Source organism: Cervus elaphus, chromosome 18 (genome assembly GCF_910594005.1).
Source record: "Cervus elaphus chromosome 18, mCerEla1.1, whole genome shotgun sequence".
In the NCBI taxonomy this organism is placed as follows: Eukaryota; Metazoa; Chordata; class Mammalia; order Artiodactyla; family Cervidae; genus Cervus; species Cervus elaphus.
In genome coordinates this window covers 119,606,212-119,627,830 of record NC_057832.1, presented here as the reverse complement: position 1 = coordinate 119,627,830, position 21,619 = coordinate 119,606,212, and the positions used below count along the sequence as shown (strand labels likewise).

The following is a 21,619-nucleotide window of genomic DNA, read 5'->3' as shown; positions in this document are numbered from 1 at the left end:
AGAACTAGAAGTGTTCTTTTGTTTCTGAGGAAATGTATTTGCGTTGATCAAACCATAACTTTTAAAGCAGAACCTAGGTTTACAAATATATTGTGCCTAATTTTTACTGATTGACTCCCTGGATTGATTTAAGAATCTAGATTAATTAAGAATTACAGGCTTTCTATTGCTCTGTTTTAATCCTGTTGTTGTGTATTAATGCAGGTAAATAGTATAACGCGTTTTGTGTGAGTGTTCAGAACTCACTTTCTGATATACACACCTTACTCCTCTAGCTGGAATAGACGTTGGTCCGGTTGCTGATGACCCTTCGTCTCTGCCTCAGCCAACTGTGGGTCAGAGTTCACGGCCTCTAAGTGAAGAGCAGCTCGATGGCATCCTCAGCCCTGAACTTGACAAGATGGTCACAGACGGTAAAGCATTTGCCCTCCATCTGGGCTTTCTAAAGACATGCAGAAATGTAATAGGATCTTCAAAGATGTCTGCATGCCAATTAACTTCTATTCTGGTCATTCTGTGACAAATACTGTATTGCATCCGGATATCGACATGGTGGTAGTTAATATTCCCGTCTCTCTATTTTCTCCTAGGAGCAATTCTCAGCAAGTTGTATAAAATCCCAGGTATTTGTGTTCTGATTCTTTTGTTGATGGAAATAGCACTCGCTGTGCTCTGGCTCTGGTGGTCTCTTAACCGCACTGTCCTTGTGGTCGTGTCTCCTAGAGCTCGGGGGCAAGGACGTGGAAGACTTGTTTACCGCGGTGCTCAGTCCTGCCGCCGTGCCGCCGCCCCCCGTGCCGCAGCCCCCTGCGCCCCCGCTGCTGCCCGTGCACGGCCAGGGTACGTCGCCTCTAGACAAGTGTCGTAAGTATGGCCCTGCTGCGCGTGCCCCCTCGTGTTGCGTCGGCTGCCGCGTGCCCCTCGGCTGCCATGCACGCAGGCTTGACTGGAGTGGGTCCTCTTTTGTGCTGATGGGGTAGGACCAGCCTCTGAATTCCTTAGTCACACCCCCACCTCCCCACCATTCCCTGGAACTCAGCGGCTCACTCTGTGGTCAGAATTCATTTGCCCGCTTCACTGGCAGTGCCCCCTGTTAACAGTGCCCACCTCCTTCCCTGCCCCGAGTCCTGGTCCCGCGTCACCTTCCTCAGTTGTTCCTGCAGAACTGCTCAGCCCTCACCTGCTGCCTTGGACTCATCCATCTGCTCTGAGTCTCAGTCCGGCCCTTCGTGGTCAGCAAGTCTCCACGCCCACACTCCCCCCGTGCTTTCCATTCCTGGGGTGTGGTGCAAATATAAATGCCCATTTGGGGCATTATGGTTTTCCCTGTAGATGGTGAGCTCCTTGAAGGCTAGAGTCACAGCTGTCTTCACTGTTTATCTGCCACAGAACTTGGCCTCAGTAAATTCTTGCAGAGTAAATCGGTGCCCTTCCTACCACTGTCGACTGAAATTCCTATTTCTGTGGAAATTTGCCTACTTTGTTTAACACGCTTTCTTCTACCTATTTGTAACTAGTTGCAGAACAAATTTCAGGCTTTCCTTTCTCCCTCTTTCTGAAGAGCTGAAATCTGATAGGCTAGGATCAAAATTTTGTGGGCATAGGTAAGGAGATACTGCTTTAGACTATATTCTTGATAATTTGAGTATTGGGTCCTCTCTATATCCCGTTGTCACTGCTTTGTGTTTCTGTACTGAACTGAATGACTTATAATGATGCTTTTATAAACTCATACACTGTATTTGTGTAAGTGCTGAAAAGTGCAAATAATTTAATGTTACCTCAGCCACCAATTTTGTGTATACATGAAAATTTCTATAATGCATATAATTGAAATGTTTTAGTTTCTACCAGTTTAGCCACTAAACATCAATTTACCATGATGTTTGCTAGACCCCAAATGTGATTTACATTTGGATCAAACAGATTCATAAGTGCTTCCTGACATAATTGTTCCCATACACTTTCTTAATGACTAAGAACTCTTCCGTGTTTCTCTTCACAGGATATAAAAATAAAAGCAACTATCTCCCAAGTTTTCTGGAACTAGAACTATTTCAAAAATCAAATCAGTTAAAGATGTATTCCTTTATAAAAAGGTTTTATGATCATTGTTTAAATCATTTCAGAGTGCAATCTCATGTTTAATAAGATACTGAGGATTAGGGAGGTTGGTGTTTACTTGGAGGGGAGCTGGGTTTTGGCCTCGTGCTTACGTGTAACTCAGGGATGACTAAGGCTGACAACCCACCAGAGTTTGTAATTGTAGTATTGCAGACTTTCAGTTAGACAACTCATTTCTGTTGTTGATGTTGTTCAGTGGCTCAGTCATGTGTCTTTGCAACCCCATGGACTGTATCATGCCAGACATCCTTGTCCTTCACTATCTACTAGAGTTTGCTCAAACTCATGTCCATTATAATGAGCATAATTCAGAGCTGTAAGAGTCTCTGATATTTCAGCATTTGTGTTTGAAAGAAGAATAACTTAAGGATAAAATGTGGTCAGATCACATGCAGGGAAACACGTACCTGTTTAGGAATGGCAGCTCTGCTACTTCCCAGAGCAAAGGAGGAGAGGTAAAATGGGCAGTGTTTATGGAGGCCAAATTAGAAAGTGCAACTTTGGGGCTATGTTTTGTCTGGACAGCTAGGCATTGGCAGTTGGCCTTTTTTCCTCCAGCCTTTGGAGATCTCACACCAGTGAAATGATCCAGTGAGTCACAGGTTTTGGCAAAGTAGCTCTGGTGTTAATTTTGGAAGTGGATTTGGGATGGGAAGAAGTTGTATATTGATGAGTTTATTTCAGTTGGGACTGAATGAAAAATTGGGTTCCGTGTGAATATATCTGCAGTAGTAACTGAAAGGAGGAAATGGATTTGATAGACAGCGATGTTAGCATAAGTAGGAGCATGCTACCAATTGGGTGTATGATGTGAGGAAAAAGGAAAGAAACTGAACTGGGCTATATATATGTCAGGCTGGCCTAGAAGATAATCAGTCATGCTGTAAACTTGAAACCTGGAACAAAGGAGAGACAGACAGAATGTGTGTGTGTTGTAGAGGGCGGGTGGAGATGTAATGAACTTAGTTTTAGGCCGTTTTTACTTTGTTAGAAATGAGCGTATACATTGTTCTGACTTACAGGCATTTGTTCAGAGCTGTAGATAAAAACTTAGGGCTTGTCTGTGTAGTGATCAGAAAGGTAAGATTTCTTAAAAGAGTATACTTCAGTAGAATGTAGAATCTTGAACTGTTTTTAATTAAATGAAATAAATTATATGCTTAACAACTGGTTTATATTGGTATACAATTGCATGCTCCTTTTTTCCCCTCTTTTAAGGGTTAGATGAAAGTGAAAACCAGAGATGGAGACAGTGAGTGAGAGGTATAGGATCTTAGAAGTGACGCTCGTTAAACCGTTCATAAGGCCAAGCAGAGGAAAAGATGTGTTGTTTCGTTGGATCCTTCAAGACTGTTGTGATCCTTAGTGGAGCAGCCTGGTAGGAGCGGAGGGGAGGGCAGAGCGTGACGTGCTGACAGTTACACGGAAGGTCAGAAAGCGGAGAAGGGGAACTTCAGGAAGACTGAGCAGAGCAACTTGAAATCACTTTAAGTGGAGGTTACGTGAAGTAGCTTTTCAATCAAATTCTTATCCGCGCGTTGAATAAGATGCTAGTATGACCAGGCATGGTAAACTTGAGAGCGGCGGGGTAGCAGGTGGAGACCACCTCCTAATTAAAATCAAAATAAAGGAAAAATGGTTTGCATTTATTTATGTGTACAGCGGCAACAGGTGTTTAATATCTCTGGGTCTGTCTGTCTTCTTTTTTGCATAAATGGAGCGACACATAATAACCCATTCCATGGAGTTGGTGTGAGGACCAGCGAGTTAATAACGCATGTAAAGCCTTTAGTACAGGGCCAGGCTAATAGGTAATAGCTGCTGCTGTTACGTAAGCTTCCAGTACGGCAGAGCGCCACGGGACTGCTCACGTTCTCAGGGCCAGGAAGGGAGCTCTAGTTTAGCCTAATTACATGAAAGACACATGATATTTTTCAGTGAAATACATTGCTTAGTGGAACCCCCTTTTCTTTTAAGATGAAAATACAGTAGCATTCTACTTGGAATGCTTCCAGAAATCTTGCTCCTTATCTAATCCTTGGAGATAGTTTAGGTGTCCTCAGACACTGGGCTCTTGTGGCATCCCAAACCAGTGGACCCAGCCCTGCTGTTCTGCAGGAGGAGCCCTAACTTGATGTCAGGTGTTTCCAGGACCAGTACCCTTGAGACAGAGCCTGCAGATCTGTGGGCATTCAGCCCCAGTATCCTCAGACAGAAACTTAAGGGTTGTCATGGTTTAGCTGACGGGAAACCCTGTGGTGCAGAGCGTGTTATGGGCAAGGCACTTCTGATTATTCTTCTTTCTAACCATTTGGCAAATGATCAGGTTAGGAGTGCTCTGTCATTATGCCAGGGGTGCCAAGTAGTAGCTAACCTCATGACTGATTTTTATTTGCATAACTAACTGGTGATACAGGTGTGGATCTTCAGTGTTGTTCTGAGTGTTACAATTATCAGTACAGGCCATGTATTTATTACTTGAAAGTGTGTCTCTAAGTTGGAGGGGTTTTCTCCCCTCTTCCAGTTTTATTGAGAGATAACTGACGTACAGCTCTTTATAGTTTTGGGTATATAGCATAACAGTTTACCTTACGTCATGAAATGATTACCACTGTAAGTTTATGGAAGGGATTTTTGAAGATACACTCAAAAAAGGTGTTTTTGTGTGTGTGCTTTTTTTGGGGGGGGGCTGGAAAATTGCTTGGCTAAGGAGAGTTGATTTACTACCAAATAGTTTAGGAAAACAGACGATCACAATAAGGGTTGGAGTTCTGTGTTTGTGGAGAGTTTGGGGAAACACAAGGTGGTCTTATTATGGTTTGCCTAATGTCTGTGAGGAAAGATGTGAAGGTGATGGAATGTGAGTTAAAATGGACTTGGTGCCTGAAACTCCAAGTAATAAAAATTAGGTTAAAAACAAATTATATATTTTTTTTACAGTAATCATCTAATTTATAATGGTAGGTGAAATATTGCTTGTTTCAAACCACTTTAGAGATAAAGTGCCAATTTAAGAATAATAGGTGGGATTTTTATTTGTATATGGAATATCTGTTCATAAATTTTGAGTGAAGAAGAGGATTTGATAAAACTTAGCTATCATTTCTTGAGATTGATTTTTTTTCTTAGAGTTCATATGTGCTGCATACTTACTGTATAGTAGGCACTGTGCTGAAAACTGCATATGTAATATATGCCAGTTACATATATTACAGAACACCTTCATTTTATAGAAATAGTGATTGATTCTGCTTCTCACAAGTATCAGAATGAAGATTCAAGCCCAGGGCATCAGACTGCAGAAGACATGCTACTCCCATCATACCATGATGAAGTAAACAGAATTACAGAGAAATATTTCAGAATTTTATAGCCAAAAGTCACTCTTTAAGCAGTATTTTGCAGTATAATATTGGGGGGACATTCTGCTTTTGAGTAGTATTACACGTTTTTATTTAGAAATATTTCTGCTGCTTTTAAATTATTTTTGAATAATATGCAAACCAATTCACTGCTTTCTTCTTTGAAGATGTTTTTTCACGGATGCCACTCATGAACGGCCTCATTGGACCCAGTCCTCACCTCCCGCACAATTCTTTACCTCCCGGAAGTGGACTGGGAACTTTCCCTGCCGTAGCACAATCCCCCTATGCCGATGCCAGGTATTTGAAAGCCTTGACTTTATATGGAAACATAAATCATTTCTGTTATATAGGTATTTATCTGTCTGACTTACTGTGACCAGTGTTAGTGTCTTAAAATCATGGTGATTTTTGCTAAAACCCATCAAACATTGTAGCTATGGGTTTAAAGAAAGTGTACTTTGACCATAGTACTTAGAAAACTATTCTGTGTTTATGAAGTAAAATTGTTTATCATTTGGCAGGGATAAAAATCCGGCGTTTAATCCAATGGCTGGTGATCCTAGCAACTCATGGACGACATCGGCTCCCCCTGTGGAGGGAGAAAATGACACGCTGTCAAATGCCCAGAGGAGCACGCTGAAGTGGGAGAAGGAGGAGGCCCTGGGTGAAATGGCAATGGTAGCTCCAGTCCTCTACACGAATATCAATTTCCCCAACCTGAAGGAAGAGTTCCCGGGTAAGTGCTGGGTGTGCCACTGCTTTCCTTTTGACTGGCCTTCCCACACGGGTGCTGACAGGCTGTTGGGGTTTTGCTTCCCTGCACTAGAGGGCCCAGTGTCGTCATCATTTCTTACCTAGTATGATTGCACATCGTGAAGATTCCCTAGATACCTAGAGACACCTTGCATTTTCTTCATCCTAAGCCCTGTACTCATTTGCATATTTCCTCAGAGTTAATTTCAGTTAATGAAACAATTCTAGCTCTTAGCAGTCTTCTTAAATATGTGGAAGTCAGTATTGTGTTACATGTGTATTTCTTAAAAAAAAAAAAAATTCCTAGAATAGAAATTTATTATCTAATCAGAAGTATTAAGTTAGGCTAAATTATACCCAGTTCCAAGTATTATTCACATGGAAACTAACTCATTATTTCCCCTTCTTCCCAACTGTCCAACCTGTTTAAAAAAAGCAGATGGTGCGGTGTTACCATTTTTTGAACATTCTTATTAACTGAAGGACGAAACATTTGGGTTAACGAAATGTCACCGACAGAATATTTGTAAGCAAATGCTGATTTATTATCTTGAGTTAATGTTGCAAGACAAACCAGCATTTGAAAAGGACATTTAAGCTCTGTCTTGAAATAGTTTCCCAGCTGTCAACATAACGGCGCTTTTAAATTACTAGAAGGGTACCTAGAAGTGGATTTTCTTATGGATGATCCCTGTCTCTTATGTGCCTTTTTGGTTCAGATGCCTTGTAGTACTTTATTCATCATGTATAGAAATAAATGCTACATTATCTAACAATAGAAATCAGTGGTTTAATGCTGATAAATCAATTTATCAAAAGTTAAAGCAATATACACATTCTTCAAGTATTCTTTTTTTTAATTACACTTCTTTTGCTGCTTAGAAAGGTCTGTTAAGTCACTTAAAACGTCAGTGTAAATTGTCTTTAGATTGATGCTATAGGTTTTCTTTTTTAAAAGTAATTTCCTTTAATAGATGTACCGTGCGATTCTAGAACTCATGAAATATCATGTTACAGCTGTTGGCCTCTCAGCTGATTGCCTTTGTCACTGGCTTTGTTGAAGCTCTTTTTCTAAATATAGACAGAACCATTTGTACATGTATTGCTGACTGTTGATCTCACCCAAACTTCAGTTTCAGTCCTGTCCTGACACAGGTTTAAATCACTGCTTTCTCCTGTCTTTGTTGTGAGCAAATACTGATGCTTATTTTTAATACTGGTTACTTCCTTTTGGTCAACATGATAGACTTATCTCATACATAGATGTTTTCCAAAACTTTTAGCTTTGATTCTGCTAGCATCTTACATAGTTGAGGGAATTTATTATATTTGGCTTAACTTTATCTTGGCTGCTTATAACTTTGGTGTAAAAACTTCAGCTCTGCAAGTGAGATTGTTAGTGAGGCAGCACTGCATTCAGAGGTATGTTTGGCCTGTTGTGTACCAGGAGCTCAGTAGTGTACAGAGAACTAAATATAGGACTATTCACTTAAGAAAACATGGACAAGCCAGATTTAACCGTTAGTAGTTTACCAACTGTTTTATTAAGACACGCCATTGTTGTGGCTCTGTAAGTGTGTATGCTCTGTGCTTTTGTTGCAGACTGGACGACTAGAGTGAAGCAAATTGCCAAGTTGTGGAGAAAAGCAAGTTCACAGGAGAGAGCACCATATGTGGTATTTACAGAGCTCCTGTGTGTTACATCCTTCAACACAACACTTGAACCTTACTCTCATTGTCTTAGTTTAATAAAAAAAATTTTCCATTGCAGAAAAAACCTATGTTGAATACTTGTACACCTAATAACCAGCTTTGTCTTATAGTGATTTCCTCACATTTTCACAAGCTGGTGAACAGAACCAACCAGCATGTTGAAGATTGAAGTCACTTATTCTGAGAGCATGGCTAACTCATTTCACTTTTAAATTGTTTCATCACTTCAGAAAAGTATGAACTTTTGCAACTGCATTAATGTGCCTCAGTTATTTCCACAATAAGCCCTTTTTGTATTAAGTTTAGTAGAGAATCTTTGTGTATCTTAAAAGAGACATATCTGGACACTGTGAAGGAGTTTTTGAAATATGGGCTTTGCCAGGACTTATTAGGGTGTTTTATAAGATTCACCGTTCAGATAGTGAATTATTTTCTCCCAAAGAGCCAAGTTAAGACTGTCAACTCCATCCAAATCTTTGCTTTCATTTTAAAGCATTTTAAATCTACATTATTGTTTTGAAAAATATGCAGCTACTTTCTACTTTGATCTTCAGCATATGTATTGTCAGTGATATTGACCGCTTGGATAAAGCAAAACATTTCTGTTTTGGGGAATGTGTTTATGATTCTTTGTTTTCCCTTGACTGGTAGAGGTAATGGCAGGGTATTTTTAATGTTTCTCAATGGTGGGTTTTTTATTTGTTTGTTTTTGAATGTTAAGCTTCAAATTCCTGATTCTAGATTTGGAGAATTCTGTTGGTATTCTCCTTTTCTGTACATTGAGAGAGGTATTAATCTTTCCTTTTTTTGAGGAGTTTCTTACCAGAATTAGAATTGAAAAATGTTAGATTACACCTGGGTTCTCTAACCTTGTTCAAATAGATGGAAGTAAGTCCTCAATGGAAACATGCCTTATGAAAGGGGGATTTGGGGTAGCGTCTGTCTTTTCATGTAAGAGGCTGTAAGGATAATATTTCAACTATTTAACCTGATATTTTCTTGCTTTGGTATGATAAAGTTTTTCATAGTTTTTCTAGTTTTAACATACACTGGGAGATAATCTTCTTCTCCTTTTTTCAAAGCAAAAAGCCAGAGATAACAGAGCTGCTTTACGCATTAATAAAGTACAGATGTCAAATGATTCCATGAAAAGGCAGCAACAGCAAGACAGCATCGATCCCAGCTCTCGCATAGATTCGGATCTTTTTAAAGATCCACTAAAGCAAAGAGAATCGGAACATGAACAGGAATGGAAGTTCAGACAGGTGTGTGTCTTTTGGGTTTATTTTTAAGAATTGACTTTTTAAGTTGGTTTTTTGGTTTTTGAGAAAAGAGCTATTTATGTCATCATTTCAGATACAGTTCTTTCTAGAATATAAAAATCTGATTAAAAATAGGCTTTCCTTTTTTCAGTAAAATACATTTATGTTAACTTTGGGAAGTTATAGTAAATACTATAAGCAATATACTTTTGTGGACATTAGGTATGCTCGGGTGAATAGCTCTCTCCTCTCTTTAGGAATTTATAATTTAATACAGGAGCAATCTGGAAACTGATGACAGCAAACACATTTTCTGTTGCCCCCGCCTCACCCCACGGGGGTGCTATATTCTTCCTTAAACATAGGCTTGTTTTCCTGTTTCAACAGCAAATGCGTCAGAAAAGCAAGCAGCAGGCTAAGATCGAAGCCACGCAGAAGCTGGAGCAGGTGAAGAGCGAGCAGCAGCAGCAGCAGCAGCAGTTCGGCACTCAGCCCGCGATGGGCCTGTCCGGCTCTGACACGCCCAGTAGTGGGATCCAGAGTCCCCTGACCCCGCAGCCCGGCAATGGAAGTCTGTCTCCCGCCCAGTCATTCCACAAGGACCTGTTTACAAAGCCGCTGCCCAGCACCCCCGCTCCCGCCTCCTCAGATGACGTGTTTGTGAAGCCACAAGCTCCCCCGCCTCCCCCGGCACCCTCGCGGCTGTCGGTGCAAGAGAGTCTGTCTCAGGCTCAGCCTTCTCAGCCCCCGTCCCCACAGGTGTTTTCCCCTGGATTGTCTAACTCCCGACCCCCGTCTCCAGTGGACCCTTACGCGAAAATGGTGGGTACCCCACGGCCGCCTCCCGGGGGCCATGGCTTTCCCAGAAGAAACTCCGCGCCTGCAGAGAGCTGTGGGCCGCTGGCGTCGGGCTCCAGGCCGCCTCAGATGGGCGAGGCCGCGGCCAACCGGCCGTCCCCGGTCCGAGAGGCATGCACCGCCTCTGCGGCAGGCAGTGACCCCTATGCAAAGCCTCCAGACACCCCTCGGCCTGTGATGACAGAGCCATTTCCCAAGCCCCTTGGCCTGCCCCGGTCTCCTGCCGTTTCTGAGCAGACCTCACAAGGCCCTCTCGCCCCTGGCACCAGTGACCACTTCCCCAAACCATCTCGGGCAGATGCGTTTCAGAGACAGCGGATCCCTGACCCGTATGCTCGACCCTTGTTGACACCTGCTCCTCTCGATGGTGGTCCCGGCCCTTTTAAAGCTCCGATGCAGCCCCCTCCTCCCTCCCAGGATCCTTATGGGCCAGTGTCCCAGGCACCAAGGCGATTGTCCATCGACCCTTATGAAAGGCCTGCGTTGACACCACGACCTGTAGACGGCTTTTCTCATAACCAGTCCAGTGATCCCTATAGCCAGCCTCCCCTCACCCCACATCCAGCAATGAATGAATCTTTCTCCCATCCCTCGAGGGCTTTTTCCCAGCCTGGACCCATATCAAGGCCAACATCTCAGGACCCGTATTCCCAGCCTCCAGGAACTCCACGACCTGTTGTAGATTCCTATTCCCAGCCCCCAGGAACATCTCGCTCCAACCCAGACCCCTATTCTCAACCTCCTGGAACTCCCCGGCCTACCACAATGGATCCATATAGTCAGCAGCCGCCAACCCCACGGCCATCTGCACAAGCAGACTTATTTGCTACATCTGCAGCCAGTCAGAGGCATTCTGACCCATATGCTCATCCTCCTGGAACGCCAAGACCTGGAATGTCTGTTCCTTACTCACAAACACCAGCAGCACCACGGCCAAGGATTTCAGAGGGTTTTACTAGGTCTTCAACAAGACCAGCCCTCATGCCAAACCAGGATCCTTTCCTGCAAGCACATACTCGAGGAGCAGCCTTACCTGGCCCTCTGGTAAGGCCGCCTGATGCTTGTTCCCAGACTCCCAGGCCGCCTGGTCCTGGTCTTTCAGACACTTTTAGCCGTGTTTCCCCATCTGCTCCCCGTGACCCCTACGATCAGCCTCCCATGACTCCAAGACCGCAGCCTGATGCTTTTGGAACAAGTCAGGTTGCCCATGATGTTGCTGATCAGCCACGGCCTGGGTCTGAGGGAAGCTTTGGGGCACCTTCCAACGCGCCCATGACTCCACAAGGCCAGCAGTTCTCCAGCGTCTCCCAGCTTCCCGGACCCGTACCCACCTCAGGGGTCACTGACACGCAGAGCACTGTCAACATGTCCCAGGCTGATACAGAGAAATTGAGACAGGTAAACAGCTTGAGTCTTCTTAGTTGTCTTAGATGTATTATTTGAGAAAGCTGTTTTATCAAGTAACTTATATACAGATGTTAAAGCCGATCTTTTCAGTAGAATTTGTCATACTGCAAAGAAAAGTGAAATTGGTAGAATCAACACCAGTGAATTGGACTTACTCTTTTATCTAATTTCAGTCTTCATGAGTTTGTAGGGGAATTCTTAAATATGAAAGCTTCAGTTCTGTGGTGGTTATATGGCAAGGAAAAGGACCCAAATCATGTTTATTTTTTTAAAACCTATTGACTATTTAAGTGTAACTCATGTTTTATCATACTTTGAAATACTAAGATTCAAATAGTACCATAGTGGAGTATTAGAATCATTGAGGCTGAAAAAGGCACGGGTCAGCAGAAGTCCCAGTCACCTTGTGTTTCCTTACATCCAGCGACAGAAGCTCCGTGAGATCATCCTCCAGCAGCAGCAGCAGAAGAAGATGGCTGGTCGGCAGGAGAAGGGGACCCAGGACCCAGGAGCAGTGCCCCACCCGGGGCCCCCGCCACACTGGCAGCCAGAGAGCGTCGGCCAGGCGTTTGCCCGGCCTCCACCCCCATACCCTGGGAGCATCAGGTCTCCCATGGTCCCTCCTCTGGGACCTCGATACACCGTTTTCCCGAAGGAGGCCCGTGGAGTCTATCCTGATGTCAGCGGTATGGGGATGAGGCCACATGGATTCAGGTAAGGCTTTCCGTTTCACGCCAGAGTAAACTGCCAACAGAAGGGGATGCCCGACTGAAAGGACTTCTTCTTGCCCTTTTTAATTGTGTGGTTAATTCGCAGTGCTGCGTAGTTTTAGGTGTACTGCGGCGTGATTCGGCGTTTTGTACATTCATGTATTCTTTGACATGACTCTTCATCAAGACCTCGTTGCTCAGTTTTACTTCTTGATTCCTTTGAGATAAAATCAATGTTATTTTCCACTAATGAGAGGTCATAGATTTTTTCTAAACCTCTAAGTACTCTACAGACTAAAAACATTCCCTTTGTTATTAAATATTGACTGTACTAGCATTACGTTACAGCCACAATGATATTGTTTATCATACTAATCACATCTCTAATATGTTACTGCCATATTCAGTCCAGTATGTGATGTGAATTATTTTCTTCTTAGATTTTTAGTTTTAATTTACACTGTAAATATTCATGGGAATTTCCAAATCGAAAGGATGATTTCCTGTAGGAACTTCTCATGAATGAAATAGGGTTGTAAAATTAGTGGTTTTCTCTTTTGAAATGGCTAGTGGAATGGTCAAAGCCGAATGCGGGCCTGAGTTGTAATGAGGAGGCATTTCTTTAACATGCTCTTCATTTTATCAGGTATATCTTTTAGTCTAATACTTACCTTCATGTTAGAGTCTTCCCCTTGTTTTTCTTTTTTCTTTCTCCTTACTTTATTCCTGTTTCTCTGTTTATATTTATTTGTACGTGTTAAGTGGCTTCAGTCCCCATGGACTGTAGCCCGCCAGGCTCCTCTGTCCATGAGGTTCTCCAGGCGAGAATACTGGAGTAGGTTGCCATGCCTTCCTCCAGGGGATCTTCCCAACCCAGGGTTGGAACCAGTGTCTCTTTATTAAGTCTTCTGCATTGACAAGCGTGTTCTTTGCCGCTAGCACCACCTGGAAAACCCGTATTTGTTTGTAACTTGCCTTTCTTTCTTTCTAGGATGAGGTACAATATAAATAAAAGTTTTTCCGTAATTCATTCATTTACTGAGTCTTTACAAATAATGCCTATCATTCTTGTCTTACTACCCCTGGTTCTCATTCTTTGAGCAAACAGGTTAATCTGTCCAGTCATCATGCCTTTGTTGTCTTACATGCAGAGACCTGAAGTCTCTGGTAAAATTCATTAGACCTCCTATTCAAGCGTCCCCCTAAAACAGCTTCCTCCATATCATAGCTGCCTTTGCAACTCCACTAGTAATGCTGATTTGTAAACAACCGATTCCATCTGCTTGTTTGTTTTCCTTTGTCTTTGTTTATGGTGTCTGTTAGATGTCATCAGAGCTCAGGTATGGTATTTGCTGTCGAGTATTTGGCAAAAGTTTATGTTCATATAGATTCTTTATAAATACTTTCTAATGGTGATAATTTTGTTTTTACTAAGTCATTATTACATTTGGCAACATTTTGTGCACTTACTCGGTCATGTCTGACTCTTTGTGACCTCATGGACTGCAGCCCACCAGGCTCCTCTGTCCATGGGATTTTCATGGCAAAAGTACTGAAGTACAAAAGTGCTGAAGGAACTGGGTTGCCATTTCCTTCTCCAGAGGATCTTCCCAAGCCAGGGATCGAACCCGGGTCTCCCACATTGCAGACAGGTTCTTTACCATCTGAGCCACCAGGGAAGTCCTATCAGTATTTAATCTAAAACGCTTCCTTTTTATCAACCTAACTCTGAATTCAGTACAATACTTTATGTTAATGATCTGTGTTGTTTATTTCTTCTTTTAGGTTTGGATTTCCAGGAGGTGGTCATGGCACCTTGTCAGGTCAGGAACGCTTCCTTGTACCTCCTCAACAAATGCAAGGATCTGGAGTTCCTCCACAGCTCAGAAGGTCTCTATCTGTAGATATGCCCAGGCCTTTAAATAACTCACCAATGAATAATCCCGGTGGACTTCCTGCACATTTTCCAGCACAGAGCCTGCCAGTTCAGCAGCATAACATACTGGGCCAGGCCTTCATTGAGCTGAGGCACCGGGCCCCGGACGGGAGGCCCCGGCTGCCGTTCCCTGCTGCTCCTAGCAACATCATTGAGGCATCCTCCCATCCCCGCCATGGAAGCTTCATTCCCCGGCCGGACTTCCCAGGCCCCAGACACCCAGACCCCATGAGACGACCCTCCCAAGGTCTCCCTCCTCAGCTGCCCATGCACCCAAATTTGGAGCAAGTGCCACCATCTCAGCAAGAGCAGAGCCATGCTGTCCATTCGTCTGCTGTGGTCATGAGGTCTCTGAGTCATCCCTTGGGTGGTGAGTTCTCAGAGGCCCCTTTGTCAGCCTCTGTGCCAGCTGAAATGACATCTGAAAATTTACAGATAACTGCCCAGCCTTCTGATGGTCTCGAAGAAAAGCTTGATTCTGATGACCCGTCTGTCAAAGAACTCGATGTTAAAGACCTCGAAGGGGTTGAAGTCAAAGACTTAGATGACGAGGATCTTGAAAATTTAAACCTGGATACAGAGGACGGCAAGGGGGACGAATTGGATACTCTGGGGAATTTGGAAGCTAATGACCCCAACCTGGATGACCTTTTACGGTCGGGAGAGTTCGATATCATCGCGTATACAGACCCGGAACTTGACCTGGGAGACAAGAAAAGCATGTTCAATGAGGAACTGGACCTCAGTGTCCCAATTGATGACAAGTTAGATAATCAATGTGTATCTGTTGAACCCGAAAAAAAGGAGCAAGACAACAAAAGTGTGGTTCCTTCTGATAAGCCTTCTCCTTGGAAAAAATCCACTGTCAGCAGTGAGATAAAAACGGAAGTACTGTCTCCAGATTCTAAAGGGGAAGCCAAATGTGAAAGTGAGAAAAGTGAGGAGGGTAAAGATACCGTTGACCCCCACTGCCCGCCGGCCTCTGCCCCTCTGGACAGGACTGATGGGGACAAGGCTCTTGTGCAGCCCTGCGATGCAGACCTGCTGGAGAAGAGGGCTACCCAAGAAACGCCTGGCTCCAACCCCGGTGCGGCTTGTGGGGCCCCTCAGCTGCCTGCTGAGGATGCTGTCACCTCGTGTGGCGTCCCTGGGCCAACTCCAGTTCTCTCAAGTTTACTTGCTAACGAAAAACCTGATACTGCAGACATGAGGCCGTTGGCATCTCCAGCACCAACTTTGCCGGCCTCCCCATCCGGCCATGTGTCAAGTTTGCCTCCCCCTCTGATGACACCGCCTGGTCATGTTTTGGATAATACCATTAATTCTAACGTGGCAGTAGTCCCTCGACTAAACCATGCTTTCCCTCAGGGTGTGCAGGTAAACCCAGGCTTCATTCAGGGTCAGCCGCCAGTAAACCACAGTTTTGGGACAGGCAAACTTGCCAGTCAGCCTGTGCCGCTGACGAGTCAGCCTGGGACCAGTGGCATGTCTGGAGCCCAGCAGCTAATGATCCCTCAGACGTTAGCCCCGCAGAGCAGAGAGAGGCCCCTTCTTCTGGAGGAGCAGCCGCTACTTCTACAGGATCTTTTGGATCAAGAGAGACAAGAACAGCAGCAGCAGAGACAGATGCAGGCCATGATCCGTCAGCGGTCTGAGCCATTCTTCCCTAATATCGGTAGGAGTTCCTCCGAGTTTCAGAAATAATTACCGTGGGCTTTGGGTGGAATGCGGTATGCTTACAAGCTTTTTTCTGTATTAAAATTACATGTGGACTAGAGTACTGAGGGTTGTATTTCTGTTCCTTCTTCAGTTTTGAGATGAAACCAAGAGTTTTAAGGTTCCTCCCCAGCAAATCAAGAAATTAAACTCTTGGGAGTTTCAGATGTTCTCAGTTCTATTTTTTATGGGATGACTTAATAGAAATAAATCTTTTTTGGGTCCTTCTAACCATTATTGCCAGGTATTTTCAGTCATTGAAAGGTGAATTTAAAGAAATTATGCTAGGAGTAAACTTCTCACTTGTACAATGAATGCTTGGCAGTTCTTTTAGTCATATAAAGTTCTTTAACTTATTTCAATAGCTTACTAATTTAGGGGAACATTCCCTCCCCCCCCAAAAAAACAGCAATGCTCTAAAAATGCCTGAGTGCCTCTAAGAGAAAGAACTAGCGATCAAAGGACACGTGTCCAAGGAATCCTTTCTTTTCTTTTGAATGCTTCTTTTTCTAAACAATAAAATTGAGCTTCTGTCCTACATTCATTACCAGTTCCATCATTTTAGCCCATTTCTATATGCAAAGAGGTCTTTTCCCTTAACCTATCCTTATTGTAAGAACTTGATACATTTTTCTCTTGAGTAATAACCAGTTTAGCAATATTCCTTAGTATTTGTAATAAGTGCAGATCCTCATCATGGTGGAACATTCTGCTGAGCCTTGTGAAAGTTTAGGTGAATGGAATTGCATCACTTTAGGTTACTGCTATCATTTCCCTTATGCCAGTATTTAACAAATATCTTATTTAGATTCTTGCAGGACTAAGGTATTAAATGTGTTTGTTGATCACTTAGATGGGAGTAAATTCAGGATGAGGTTCTCATAATTTTTTACCTAGTATAGAGACCTATAATAGTGATTATTAAATAACGAGGAATAAGAGTCTAAGTTATGTAATGTTTCTGACAGTTACCTTACTTCTTAGTGTCACTTGAACAAAGTACTGTGAAATAAGTAACTTTAAAATATGTTTCTTCTTTAGATTTTGATGCAATTACAGATCCTATAATGAAAGCCAAAATGGTGGCCCTTAAGGGCATAAATAAAGTAATGGCACAAAACAATATGGGCATGCCACCAATGGTTATGAACAGGTAGGTAAAGATGTTTCTCATTGTTACTGTGCGTCAAAAGTGCATGAAATTATTACCAGTTACTAGAAGGAGCATACAGTGACTCAAAACTTGTATTCTAGGAATGAACAGTAATTATTCCAATTGGTTGTGATGTCAGCTGAATATGATCAAAATGCTGTACGAATGTAGAGATTGAATTTTCATTCATTTCAGGGTAAACATAATAAAGCATCATAGAATGGTTTGCAAGATTGACTTGACTAAGCAGGAAATTCAACATATTTAAGCACATGCTCATTTAAATACTTTGGAGTAGGTAATGCTGACCAAAAACTGCTTGGGACATGCTTCATCCTCAGTAGGCAAGGGTGAGCAGGAAAACAGACATTAAACTGTTCTGTGCTGAGAACAGAAGATAGTGTGTTAGTCTGAAGGTTTTTTATTCCATCAGAGGACATATGACAGTTAGCACTTTGAAACTTTATAAGCCTTTTCACTATTAATAGGAAAAAATGTGAAAATTATACATTAGAGAAGATTATGAGTTACTCGACTCTCTGAATTTCTGAAATTATTTACACCCCCCAAAGGGATGTTAAATAACAACAGGCAGTGTTTCTTAAGTTCTGATTGTGGACCATCTTCAGAATTTATGTGGTAGCTTTTTTAAAAAATGTAGGTTCCTTTCCTCAACCGCAGACATACTGAATCAGAGGATCTGGAGGTGGTGCTTGTAGTTTTAGCGCGCGCCATGGGTGGTTCTTTTGTATATTGCTGTTTGAGAACCTCTGTCCATAGAGTAGGCATAGAGCCTCAATTTAGCCTAATTGCTTGTTGAGTGTGGATGATCGTGGAATTGAATATGAAGTCTACATGAATTTAAACACAGTTCTTCAAAGGTGCTTTGTTGGATACTTTGGAAATGGTTGAGAAGCATTGTTGAGATCAAAGAAGAGACTGTAATGACTTATATGCACAGCGTCTGTGAACACTTTCTCTGTCATGAGGGTTCTTAACTTTTTTATGTCGTGGACTTTTTTGACATTCCAGTAAAGCCTTTGAACTCCTCAGAATATTTTAATGCCAAACCAAAAACATAATATTACAGAGGAGATCAATTATATTTGAAATACAGCTATTTAAATGTGAAAGTTACAGTATATGTGCTTCTCTAATACATGAACAAATTTGGCAATAGGTCTAATAACTACCGTAACTTCAAAAGAATGATGTGATGAACCTAAATGACTGATTGGGTTTGTGCAGCAACTTTTGCCATGAAAATAACAAGTTCTGCTTGTGAAAAGTCACAGTACTGCTGATAATACTGTAGTTTGCTGCCTGTAGTCAAAATAGAAGGAAATTTAATTCTGCACTACAGACCTGAGATTCGAAACCCTTGCTCCTTCAGCATCAGGTCTCTACCACTTAGATACACTGATGTGTTAGTCACCTGGCGACTTGTTAGTGCTTCTGCTGAGATCTTTGAAGAGGCAGAGATGATGGTCCCTCCTCCACATGGTGGCATAAGTTGACCGAGGGTGATGGACAGCTCAGCGGATTGAGAGACCATTCCACCCCAGGCTGTAGTGGGGCCAGGGGGCAACAGATGAATCAAAAAGCTGAGTAAAAAAATTAAAAAGCATGTGTTCCAAATTCTGCTTAGACATTAATTATAATGTTAGGCATAATTATCTACTTAGACATTAATTATAATGTTCGATAAATAATTTGGAAGATATACGTTGATGCATTTGGTAACTCTACATGCAGTGTTTTCATTCAAAGCAGTAATGTTTCTGAAGTTTTTTAACTAGAATAAGTAATGTTTTGCCAGATACTTTTAACTTTTAACTTTGCCAGATACTTTTAACCATCTAGACTTTTTCTTGGTCTGACCAGTTTTTGATTTGCTCTAACTTTTAGGCATAAAGATATATGAAGCGTCTTAATAATTGAGATACATCTTTTGTTTTAAATAAAGATCAGAATAACAGCTTGATTACATAAATTCTAAGAAAACTATGCCTTCATTATTTTCTAAAAGATTTGAATTAATTTTAATGTATAATGAGGCACATAATAGAGTGGACCCTCTGAGACAGCCTCACGGGCAATGCAACCACGCTAGTCCCTGTGGGGAAAGTTAATCTCTCTGGATCTTCCCTTTCATCATAAGTAACACGAGCAGGAAGAATTTGCACTCCACAGAGTCGTGTAGTAGGTTGGGGCACAAAAATACAGGGCCTGAGTGTTTTTGACAAGACACACATTGCCATTACTCCTCCTTCCCTGGAAGAGAAAATGGTTAAGTACGTAAAGGTGATGTTAGTTCCAAATATTTCTTTGATGCTCAGTTATTCTTTCTACAGGTTCCCCTTCATGGGCCAGGCAGTGACCGGGACACAGAGTGGGGACGGCCAGACCCTCCTGCCACAGGCCGTTGCTCAGGTATTGCCGCCTGTCACTCGTCACTCTCGAGCTCCAGTGCCTTTCCCTGTGTGCCTCCTAGTCTTCACAGCGAGGCCACTTGTAGGAAACAGGACAAGTTCTAGAAGACTGCCACACTGTGTTACCGGCTCGGCAGAAATAAGATATTTTACTGTTAAAGGGCAAGACAAGTTAAGGTCAAAACGTTGGCTGTTTCTGAGAAGGATCTGTATGTTTAAGGGTAGGTCACTTGGAGGGAAGCCAGGTGCTTAGGGTCTTTAGGGTTTGGTTTCATTTACTTTTAATTCCACGGAGACGTTTTCACGTCCAGCATTTTAGAATTCACTCATTACATTTAAATGTCAAACTGCTACAGATTGCAGAAAACAATGATTATAGTCATTTTATTTAGATACAGTCACGTGCTGCTATTTATTCCTTATTATTTTTTGAAGTACTTAACATTCACAATAATCAGCTTTAAGTGTAATTTAGTGTCAAGTGATGTCCAGGAAAGTTAGAAGTATACTTTATATTGTGTTTTCAGTTTTTCTTTTCACCAAGTTCTGCCTAGGGGAAAAAAAAAAAAGAAAGCTACCTACTTTCTACATGTCTTTTGGGCACTTTCTTTTTGCCCTGCTTTAGATTTATTATGCTGATAATTATATTTTCATTTAAAAAGAGCCATCTGACACTGTTGAAGAAACATAGGCTTCATAGCTGAGTTTAATCTGATTTCCACTCTGAGTTTATTAGGATTTGGGGGCAGACTTTTTAGCCTCTGTTTTCTGATCTGTTGACTGTTACCCCACCTGCTTTGCAGGATTTTATGGTTTACATTTAGTGCATTCTGGGTGCTGGTATTTGTCGTCGTTTGTCTACAGCTCATGTCTAACAGAATTTGTGAGAACTCAGTAAATGCTTTTTCAAAGTTAATTTTATTTATCAGATTGTTACCAGGGAATTGTGAGATGATAACTATTTATTCAATCTCCCTGGGAAAAATGACATGCAACTAGAAAATGAGAGTAATATTTAATGCATATTTGTTTTATTATTTGTGCCTGTTAGAGATACTGGTTCTCGTTTATAAATAACTTTGTGAAGTGGAATTTAGTAAATCTGGAACCCATGTTTCTATGTCTTAGTTGCTGAAGAAACCAGCTAGATTTGATCACAAAGTAGGGTTTTATGTGAATCTTTAGCTAAGTACTATTTGATTTGCCCTACTATCATATTTTTGATGAATAACCTCTTAGTTCAAAAATAATTGTTTTACAACTGAGACCTAGCAAATATAACAGTTCAGAGGTAGTTTAAAATTTTCAAAAAGTAGGTTGTCACCACAAAATTCATTATACTTTTTATCGAAATGAAAGCTGCAAAGATGTCATAAGAAATTAAAGTTTTTTCCCTTCCACTTCTTTTTACTTTTTTTAAGTTTTTGTCCCCCTTTAACTGAAATGTGGAATAAACCTATTTGTAAATTTTACTTATTTTAGGATGGCAGTATAACACATCAGATTTCTAGGCCTAATCCTCCAAATTTTGGTCCAGGCTTTGTCAGTAAGTATAAATCTAATCAGTTACGTGTTCTCTGGGGATTGCTGGTTTGCACTATATCTGTGTTCTTCTAAAATCTTGGAGTTAGTGTAGGTGTGTTATCTGAAGTCAAAGTGCCCTCAATCTTTTATTAAACATCACTGCTGCCCTATTAGGGTCCTCTTCCTCAAGGCATGTCTTTCATTGCTTTGCTTTGCTTTTTTCTGTGCATGAATACTTATGGTTAGAGATGAGTATTTTAATAGAGAAAAATCATCTCCCCCGTTCTCTTCAGTGTTGCTATTTTTGTATATAGACTGGCCACTTTACAATCTGTGGCATAAAACCACTTCTTTTCTAATGACTGTCTGTGTCAGTGACAAGGACACCAAATGGGAACAGCAAAGGGCGTGTGCTTAAAGAGGAGCCGGGTTTAGCAGCATGGTGTGAAGTCAGGGATGCAGGATGCTACCACATCCTCCTAGTTACCTTCAGGGGTCCCACGGTGCTTCAGGATAGCGTTTAAAGTTCTCCCCAGACTGAACCTTTCTGAACTCTCCAGACTGTCTAGCTAACTTTTTTTTCACCGTTATTTTTCATTTTGCTCACCTCTGCTCTCCTGGTTCCAGAAACCAGAAAGGCTTTCCTTGCGGTAGGTCTCATTCTAC

General features: G+C 42.0%; 1 protein-coding gene across 13 annotated transcripts in view; it reads left to right on the top strand.

Annotated features, from left to right (window-relative positions):
* KMT2C (lysine methyltransferase 2C) overlaps positions 1-21,619 on the top strand; it is a 257,991-nt gene that overhangs the window by 205,830 nt on the left and 30,542 nt on the right. For 11 of the 13 annotated variants that reach the window (XR_006334856.1, XM_043871872.1, XM_043871871.1 and 8 more), the window contains 13 exons: positions 276-413; positions 591-623; positions 724-864; positions 5,654-5,786; positions 6,011-6,225; positions 7,845-7,918; positions 9,038-9,220; positions 9,605-11,473; positions 11,907-12,196; positions 13,978-15,803; positions 16,886-16,997; positions 19,352-19,430; positions 20,912-20,975. Coding sequence is in view for 12 of the 13 variants with exons in the window: in XM_043871872.1 (XP_043727807.1) it covers positions 276-413; positions 591-623; positions 724-864; positions 5,654-5,786; positions 6,011-6,225; positions 7,845-7,918; positions 9,038-9,220; positions 9,605-11,473; positions 11,907-12,196; positions 13,978-15,803; positions 16,886-16,997; positions 19,352-19,430; positions 20,912-20,975 (5,157 nt within the window). In the remaining variant the exon portion in view is untranslated. The remainder of the gene's footprint in view (positions 1-275; positions 414-590; positions 624-723; positions 865-5,653; positions 5,787-6,010; positions 6,226-7,844; positions 7,919-9,037; positions 9,221-9,604; positions 11,474-11,906; positions 12,197-13,977; positions 15,804-16,885; positions 16,998-19,351; positions 19,431-20,911; positions 20,976-21,619) is intronic. The other 2 variants (XM_043871877.1, XM_043871873.1) reach the window with 1 other exon arrangement.